An 8,684-nucleotide genomic window follows, 5' to 3' on the forward strand; every position below is an offset into this window, starting at 1 on the left:
TCCAAACAGGTGGGATATATAAGACAATAAACTAAACAAACAATATGAAAGCAAAGCACTTGTATTTTGCTACATAACATGCTTTACTATTCCACTACACGTACGTATCACGAAACAACCCCTAAGTCTTTTACACGTCCTACATTAATCATTTAATATAGATATTATAATTTATGATGGCGTTACTTATTACTGTGACAAATCGATTCAAAACTCACAATAATTTTATCAATATTATCAGTTAGAAGCTGAAATCACAATACTAATATAACGTAAAGGTAACAAAGTAATTGCGGGAAAATTACTCCCACTTCTTTTATTTTTTCTGACTTCTGCAGGGAAAGTCCCATCGCGGCGTATTTGCCGGAGTTACCCTAATAGGTACAAATTTCTAACAGAGAAATTGATCATTCAAAATTGATATGACTATGTATGACTATGTATAACGTGTTGTCGATTAATAAAAAAATAATAGAAAGGAGAATGTATCTCGAGAAGTTTATGTAAGTGTAACGTAGCGATATGTACACATATATATATATATTCTTTATTACTGTACTCATATTTCGTGACCTGACCTCGCTCTTTCGTATAGCTACGATTCGCGGTAATAACGCTATTGTAATGCCGCTGGGTATATATCGCGATTGTCCTCGCATCGGACAATGGGTGAATGAACTCCTCGTTCAGAAACGAGTACTATATACGCATTTGTAAACATATCCACATTCCTGACGCACGTAAGTATAAATGTGGCCTTTCACGTTTCTGCTGCCTATGCCGCGGATAAAATCCTTGTCCGTCGCCATCGCCGACACATGTCGAACGGAACGAGTCGTAGAATTGACCGCGTTTAAATAAATTGCAAAATGCCGTCGGTTCATAAAGTTGCGTACAAGCTCGCATATACAGAGGATCTTAATTCGTTTTAAACAAATATACAAGAGAAATAGATAACGGCAAACCCATTTTAGAGCTAAAATTTATCAAAAAGTAGACCATTTTCTATTGGAAACAAAGGTGATGAAAAATTTCTAAAAAAGTTTACAATTAATTTCTGGTTTGAAAAAAATTTGTTATTTAATTTCGAAGAAATTTTTATATACTAACAATAAGAAAACGAATTTACTATTGTATCGACGGTCTCATTGACGCATTCAAGCGATTTCCTTCGCGCACCACCTCTTTCTCGTTTGTCAGCGGCTAGGAACGGCTCTGTACAGCAAGCGGCAATAAGGCGTGGAAAGGGTGCTACTTATTTGGATAGTTGATAGACCTGTTCGAGTATTCCTAAACAGCTCCGGCTGCGGGTTTCTCACCGACTAGCAAGAATCTACATGCCGGGAAGAAGCAGTGAATTCAACATGTTACACACTTACACTGTATGGGCATAAAGAAACTGACGGCGCTTATTTGATCATGTGCGAATGCAGGAAACGATGACTTTGGAAAAATTTCTATGGGATCCTGTAAAGAATACAAGTTCCGTATACACGATGTTCTGATATATGAAAACAATTTCTACGTGAAAAGAACGGTTTCGCTAAAGTATCTGAAAATTTAACTAATGTGTACATACACAGATTTGAAAATATAATTTATGTGTTAGTTCAAAATAATTATATTAAACACTTAAGGAAAACTTAAGCTGATTGCTAGAATGTCAATATTTGTTCGGTATTATCATCGTGCTTGCGTGTCCAAAATAATTATTTTCAGACATATATTTAACTAAATAAACTTTCAAATATATTACAGCAAAGCTATTCTTTCTATGTTATATAAAGTATTTTTTTCTTTTTAGAAAAGGTAGTGATATAAATATGTAATTAATAGTTTTTCGTAAAATTGTATGCTTTATTTATCTATTTAGCTATTTACATAATAAAGTGTAATAATAAAAAGATAAGGAGTTTATATAATAATAGCAGAAAAAATAATTTTGAAATGTTTATGTATTTAAAGTGTGCATAAAAAAACTATATTTACTATATATTTAACAAGAGTATTTATAATGAAAAATTTAAAAGCGTCAGACTGGGACGGGTAAAATATTATTCAAGCATCCTAAAAAATGACAAGTGCGTGGGCACGTGTTAATTTACCTTGTCTTTCCTTTAATCTATTCACGAAAGCTTAATATACGCGTAGGCCATCGTATATATGCGAATCGTTATCGATGACATAAATGGGATGTCGTTAACGATGAATTCTGGAAACAACTCATCCGTTATGGCGCCGAAACGTCAGTACGCGTTTTTCACGCTCGAAAGAGCGCTTTATCGTATTAAAATCTGGCCATTCACTTAATTAAACTGAATGTTTAATGAATCGTGTCGCATTCTTCTCGAGATATTCTATTTGTAGAGATTCAAGAAAAGGGGAAGGCTCTGAACAATTTCATTAGATTGAAACTATTCTGTGATATAAATTTAATAAACTGATAACACAAAAACTAAAGTTTCGATTAAATTCTGATAGAACGGTAGATTATAATGTGTTAGAACTGTTGTTTATGTATCGAATATTATTTCCCCAGGTGGAGATTCAGCGCTGCCAGTATATTTTCTTTGGCGAAGGAACGACTGGAACCTCTTCTTAATGAAGCCAAACCCGGTATACTCGGTAAGAGCACTTTGTGTAATACATGTTACGCGACTCGCGACAGGAGAGAGAAAGAGAGATAAGCCAAAGAAGTTCGTCAAAGAAATTAATTACTAACCGCTCGAAGGATTCTAAATTACTTGGTCATTTAACGGTTTCATCGTGGCTCTTAAAGAGATACTCGTTTTTTAGGCCCATTAGAATTACGCGAACTCACTCTCGGCGAACAAACGCCGTGTATCACTCGCATCAGAACACTCGATTGCTGCAGCGATGACGATCTTCCCAATGGCCTCTTCGGTCAGACTAAATTGTCCATCGAAGCGGACCTACGGCTGGACTGCGAGCAATTCCGCATGCTCATCACCACGCGGTTGTTTGGTAAAGGGTGAGGAACCAAGTGTTCACTGTATTAAAAACAATTCAAGAACGTCTTAAATAAAATTGCAAATATTAATTCATTTTTGCATTTTTGCTGTGTTATTAATTGCAATTCATTTGTTTAATCGAAATTAAATTTAGAAATCTAATAATTTCGTACGATATATTTCAAGTTCGCCTTTTCTTCCTCCCGAATCATTATGCTTTTGATATCAAGATCTCACTCATAATTTTCCTAAATCTATTCTCTATTCTAAAATAATTTCACGGATATTTTCTTCGTAAATATTTCGACAGTGTGGGGATGGACATCGACCTGGCGGTGGAGAAGCTATCGCTGTCCGGCACAATTATTGTTAACATAACACTGAACGCGTCGGCGCCGTTTCCACATGCAACCGGGCTTAGCTTGAGTTTCCTGGAGAAGCCGGACGTCTGGTTCAGCGTAAGAATCCTACGAGCGGTGCAGATGATGGAGATGCCACTTATCAAGACTTGGATTCATGCGGTGGTCACGGATGCTCTGGCCAGCTGGCTGGTCGACCCAGGCCATTTGGAGTTGAACCTGAGAGCGCGAGAGCGACCGGGTCCTGGATTGGATTCCGTGATCAATTTGTTGCCGCAAGGAGTGCTCACCGTTGTTCTATGTCAAAATGGTTGTTCTGGTGAGTCTTCCTTTAAGGTGAAGACTGCAAGTAATCGTACACTAAAATCGAGAAAAAAAGAACGGTTATCGACCGTTAAATTTTATTTTAGCGTGATTTAACGTAGTTATGGCGTACGGTTTTACTTTATATTGTAGATGATATTTCTGTCAAACACGCAATTGTTATAAGTTATAATGGACGTGCTAATCATTATTATAGACTATTATGGACTCGTTAGAAAGTCCCTAACTGGCCTTTCCCCATTGCTAGCGAACGTCGCTGATGAAGTGAGATGGCTCGCGGTAACGGTGGGCGATCAAAGACGAATTACTTCGAACTTGAGTTCCACGTGGACCGAGGATGTATCTTTCTTGGTCGGGCCGTTAGACAATGAGAGGATCACCATCAAGCTGAAAGCGAAACGTCTTGTTAGTACAATCACTCTAGCGCAGTTCGAGTTAGCGTTAGGAGTTTATGACTGGGAGAATTCACAAATGTAAGTCGCATTGATCGCGTTTAATTACACGCTATGCTTCATCCCTCGAGTATCACGTCAATTTCTTCAGTCTTATATATTGACGTGAATACGAGTTTCCGACTAGACTTAATATTCTCCGTTAATCCATTTGCCTTTGTTTGATAGCGTTGAAACAGTGTTGCAACAAAAGAAACCGTCTCGCAATAGTGCTAATATTCCAAATATCAATGCGCGATTAGAGTACACCACTCTGCCGCATTTGGATCCTGATTTACCACAACCAGAACTAACGGCCGATAATATGCATCTTGCAGGTATATAAAGACAAATATAAAATATATAACGTATAACCATAAGTGTAAAGCGCCCTCCTCCTCACAAATTGACATAAATGTTATATATTTAACGAAAAATAAATTTAAAAAGTTTTATTAAAAAATAACTTTATTGAAATACGTTACTCAACAAAATTAAAACATCATCTGTTTCACCCTGTAAAAATAGGCAAATTTCAAAATGAAATAACTTCGTGAAGAGTAATATCGTATCGAGATGTTTAAAAAAAAATTTTATAACTTGAAATCTCTATTTTTCAGATCGGCACTTTAGAAAACAGTTTTATGGAGTTACGCAAACATAAATGAAGATTCAAATTTTTTACGAAATTTGCAAAATTCCACAACGCGAATTAAAAATTGCACGCTAAAATGTGATCTCAGCATTCGAAAGAGTGATTCTTTAATTTGCTTTTTTATTGAGTCTATGATTTTTTTTCACTGAATTATTCGACATTAAAGTAAAAACCTTTACTTCAAAGATTTCAAACTGTAAACTGTAAAATTTTTTAAACATTTCGATGCAATGATTTTTCACGAAGTTATTCCATCTTGAAATTTGCCTATTTTTACAGGGTGAAAGAGGTAAATTTAATTTTGTTGAATAGTGTATATTATTCATAATAATTATAATATTTTATTGATCTTCCTTTGACTTTTATTACCGCCTTTTCCAAGAAAATACGATAAATTGAAAGTTCTTTTATATTTATAGCCAAGGCTGTAGAATATATGAAAAGGAAAAAAGATACTGTGTGTAACTTGATATTAAATCACGACGAATGTATCTCTATGAAATATTCGAACATTTTTTTCCGCGATCAGTATTATCATTTGAAATATTTTCAGTGTCGCGAGACTCTTACCACAAAGCGCACAAAGCAGGTAAATTTAATTGAAATATCGTGGTGAAATCTGAGCATGACTGTGTGTAACGTTCTTTGACGCAATGTTTAATTAAATATACGCTTGATGGTTTTATATATTATTGAGACTCTTGTCGGACAGTTGTTTCAAACACGCTAAACCTATATGTTCTCTTTTATCATTTGCTTTTCCATGAAAATTTGTAGGGAGTCTTTGTGTGTACTTTTTTTTTTATGAATCGACACAAAAATATATTCGCGTCGTAATGCGTTGTAATTTTCAGGGGTATTGGTGGTTTATATTCATTCAGCTGACAATCTTCACGGCGATATGGCTCAGTGTAATCCTTATTGCATGTTATTTAATAATCGAAAGAAGGTAAATACAATTTATAATTTTTAAATATGTTTGCAATTATACCTGTGCAAAATATATCTGTTGACGTTCTATGTGTTTTTTTTTTTTAGGTAAAAACGACACATTATGTTCGCTCAACTACATCCCCGGTTTGGGACTGCAGAGCGCAATTTTTGGTACAGGATTACACGCAAGTGTCGCTAAGTTTCGTCATTTATTCATGGAATATAGTAAAATCAATGGATACGGACATGCTTGGATTGGCTATGCTATCTCTGTCTCAGGTAATCAAATATTGTTATGAAATCAGACGATTCATTATAAAGATAAAAGGAGGCCATAATCTGGAAAGAACTATTTCAAAAATATGGATGTGGTATTTAAAATATACTTTACAGATTATTTATTTTGTTTTTGTTTTAAATTCTTCAATTTATGTTACACGTAACTGCACATGTTACCTTGCAATGCTGTAAAAAAATCTCGATAAAAAGTAATTTTTTTCAAAGGACACAACGTGGATCGTTAGGAAGGAACTCACGCTCAGCGGTTCCAACATCGCCTCCACCATGACGATCTCCGTCCTGTTTTATCCTATCAAAAGTGTACAGCAAGTAGTTAACAGTCGCAGAAGCAGCTTGATTCCAACTACGCTAGACGACGAACCGAAAATCAAACGAAACAGTTTGCCATGGATGCAACAGGCAGTCTGTATAAAGTCTTATATTTATCCGGAAAAAAATTTCTATGTGTGTGCCCACTCAAGTCTTAAACTTTTAGAAGCTGTTATTAACGCACAAGGACACCGATCCCGCTTCCTCCGATATATCCAGTCTCCTGTCCACTGGAAGCGGTTTGATGGAGGTGACGTTGTTGCGCGCGAAAGATCTCGTCGCGAAAGATTTGAATGGGTTCAGCGATCCCTTCTGCGAATTGAAACTGAACAACGAAACAAAATATAAAAGCAGCATAAAGAAGAAGACGCTGAATCCTTGCTGGGATGAGAGTTCCATAATGGGCTTGCCGAAGACTGGAGAAGCTTTAGATATCGTAATTATGCACATTTATACATCTTGCATTGAAATTTCTTCTTGAAATAGAGAAGATAATTTTAAAAAATTTGGTTTTGTAGGTATTATGGGATCATGATACTTTCGGTATGAAGGATTACCTTGGGAAAGTATCACTGACTCTTGATGATATCAGAAAGCTATCAAACAGCGATCAGTCCCATTGGTTTCCGCTCAAAGAAACCAAAACGGGATCTATAGAGCTGAAAATTAAGATCTTATCGGAAGAGTGCGAGGTAATGTTCGCGCAATAGTAACTTCAGCACTCGTTAAACACGAACAGTAATATCACATTATAATTTCCTACTCAACAGTATAATATAACACATGTTGTACATAACAGTTATGTTATTGAATAGGAAATTATATTAACATTGTTAGAATGTTACTGTTACTTTGTGTCCAGTGAGCGTCATCTTGTAATTTTTTTTTCGAATATTTTCTTATTATAAATCTTCGCTTGAAATTTGCTCTAGACACAAAGCACGTATGCAACCAGCAATGTCAGCGACAATTCTTCTCGTTTGAACACCGAACCTGACTCCTTGTCGAGTATTGTGCGAAGGCCTTCTATGGAAAGATCTAAAATACGTCTACATTTGGATCCAGTTGTACCTCCTCCGCCTCCACCACGCACCGTCACTCTCCTGAAGCCAACCACATCCAACCAGTCCGGTAATGTCATGTTTGAAAACTCATTATATTCCCATATATATTTATATTATGTTTATCTTTGATAATATAAACTTTTATAAACAGCATGTCGTTCGATACGGTTTTAGAAATTTGGTATATTTTTTTCGTATAGATAAAGTTAGCATCACCAGCAAAGAGTCGAATGAAATAAACGGGACGTCGAGCTTTTGGATTCCGAAAGTCATTACAGAATCAGTCGCGGGTAATTCCGTCGATGAGGCCGACACCACCAAAGTGATCGCAGAAAGGCGATCTTCCCATCATAGCTTGACACCCAGCCCTGAACAAAATTTCGGCAAGAAGTTACCACAGTACAACAGTTTTCGCATGATGAAGCAGAAGGTAAACGCGTCAAATTATTCATAATCGAAACGTCAGTTTAAGATATTTCGTAATTGTAGGTGAAGAGGGGTTTAAAACTTCGTAGATTTCGTTCGGAAGTAACTATAGAGGATAAAAATGATAATAAGGGCATCACGCTAAGTCTGGAACCCAGAGGCGGCGGAGAGGCTGACGCCACGGAGCTCTTGTCGGAATCCGGTCTTGCTCATGCGGTGTCGCAACCTGACATGTTAGGCAGGATAAGGCAACCCAGTCCACGGTTAAGATTGAGGCCGAATGGTTAGTGGGTAATCGATTTAGTCTTTTTTTTAAATAAATAGCCTTCTATTTTCTTAGAATAAAAATTAGAGCTTTACAATTTAATGCTGAAAATAAAATAGAACATTGGATTTTCAGATTTAAAAATTGTCAACGGCACTAGAGAGAAGTATTCCGGAGTGGAAGGGAAGGTTCTTCAGGCGCAGGGTCTCCATGTAGCGCACATTGCCCAATTGTACTGCCGAGTAAAACTTCAAACGTAAATATAATTAATATAACTGATGGTGGTCGTATCAATTGACGACAGATAATTAAATTAAGAATTTCTCCAGATGCACCAGTCCAGATAAGATTGTCTCGCCTAACGGCGGTAAGACTATCGCGAAATCACGACTCCTGCCAGCTATGCCTAATCCTCAATTTAGCATAGATTTCCATATAGACGGCGACGGTGTACCGAGGCAGTCGGTACTAATATTCGAGATCAGGAGCGCCAGTAAGGAGTTGCTGGCCAGTCGACGTATAACTCTACATGAATTACTAGGTATGATGTTTTAAATATTCTCGCGCTCTCTCATATGAAGTTATATTAAAGTTTAATTATAATATATATATATATAATTATATAAATATATACATATAACATTTA

The 8,684-nt window shown here is 36.3% G+C and overlaps 1 protein-coding gene across 6 annotated transcripts in view; it reads left to right on the top strand.

The window, feature by feature from the left end:
* Positions 1-8,684, top strand: part of LOC108752638 (tricalbin-1-like) — a 33,287-nt gene that overhangs the window by 24,047 nt on the left and 556 nt on the right. For 3 of the 6 annotated variants that reach the window (XM_018493622.1, XM_018493621.1, XM_018493617.1), the window contains exons 4-19: positions 2,540-2,625; positions 2,797-2,992; positions 3,283-3,650; positions 3,852-4,128; positions 4,276-4,424; positions 5,295-5,330; positions 5,596-5,690; positions 5,780-5,953; positions 6,179-6,376; positions 6,450-6,719; positions 6,802-6,975; positions 7,216-7,414; positions 7,548-7,777; positions 7,837-8,056; positions 8,174-8,294; positions 8,368-8,579. In XM_018493622.1, the coding sequence (XP_018349124.1) occupies positions 2,540-2,625; positions 2,797-2,992; positions 3,283-3,650; positions 3,852-4,128; positions 4,276-4,424; positions 5,295-5,330; positions 5,596-5,690; positions 5,780-5,953; positions 6,179-6,376; positions 6,450-6,719; positions 6,802-6,975; positions 7,216-7,414; positions 7,548-7,777; positions 7,837-8,056; positions 8,174-8,294; positions 8,368-8,579 (3,005 nt within the window). The remainder of the gene's footprint in view (positions 1-2,539; positions 2,626-2,796; positions 2,993-3,282; positions 3,651-3,851; positions 4,129-4,275; positions 4,425-5,294; positions 5,331-5,595; positions 5,691-5,779; positions 5,954-6,178; positions 6,377-6,449; positions 6,720-6,801; positions 6,976-7,215; positions 7,415-7,547; positions 7,778-7,836; positions 8,057-8,173; positions 8,295-8,367; positions 8,580-8,684) is intronic. The other 3 variants (XM_018493619.1, XM_018493618.1, XM_018493620.1) reach the window with 3 other exon arrangements.

The sequence above is a fragment of the Trachymyrmex septentrionalis genome, unplaced genomic scaffold (assembly GCF_001594115.1).
Source record: "Trachymyrmex septentrionalis isolate Tsep2-gDNA-1 unplaced genomic scaffold, Tsep1.0 scaffold60, whole genome shotgun sequence".
NCBI lineage: Eukaryota > Metazoa > Arthropoda > Insecta > Hymenoptera > Formicidae > Trachymyrmex > Trachymyrmex septentrionalis.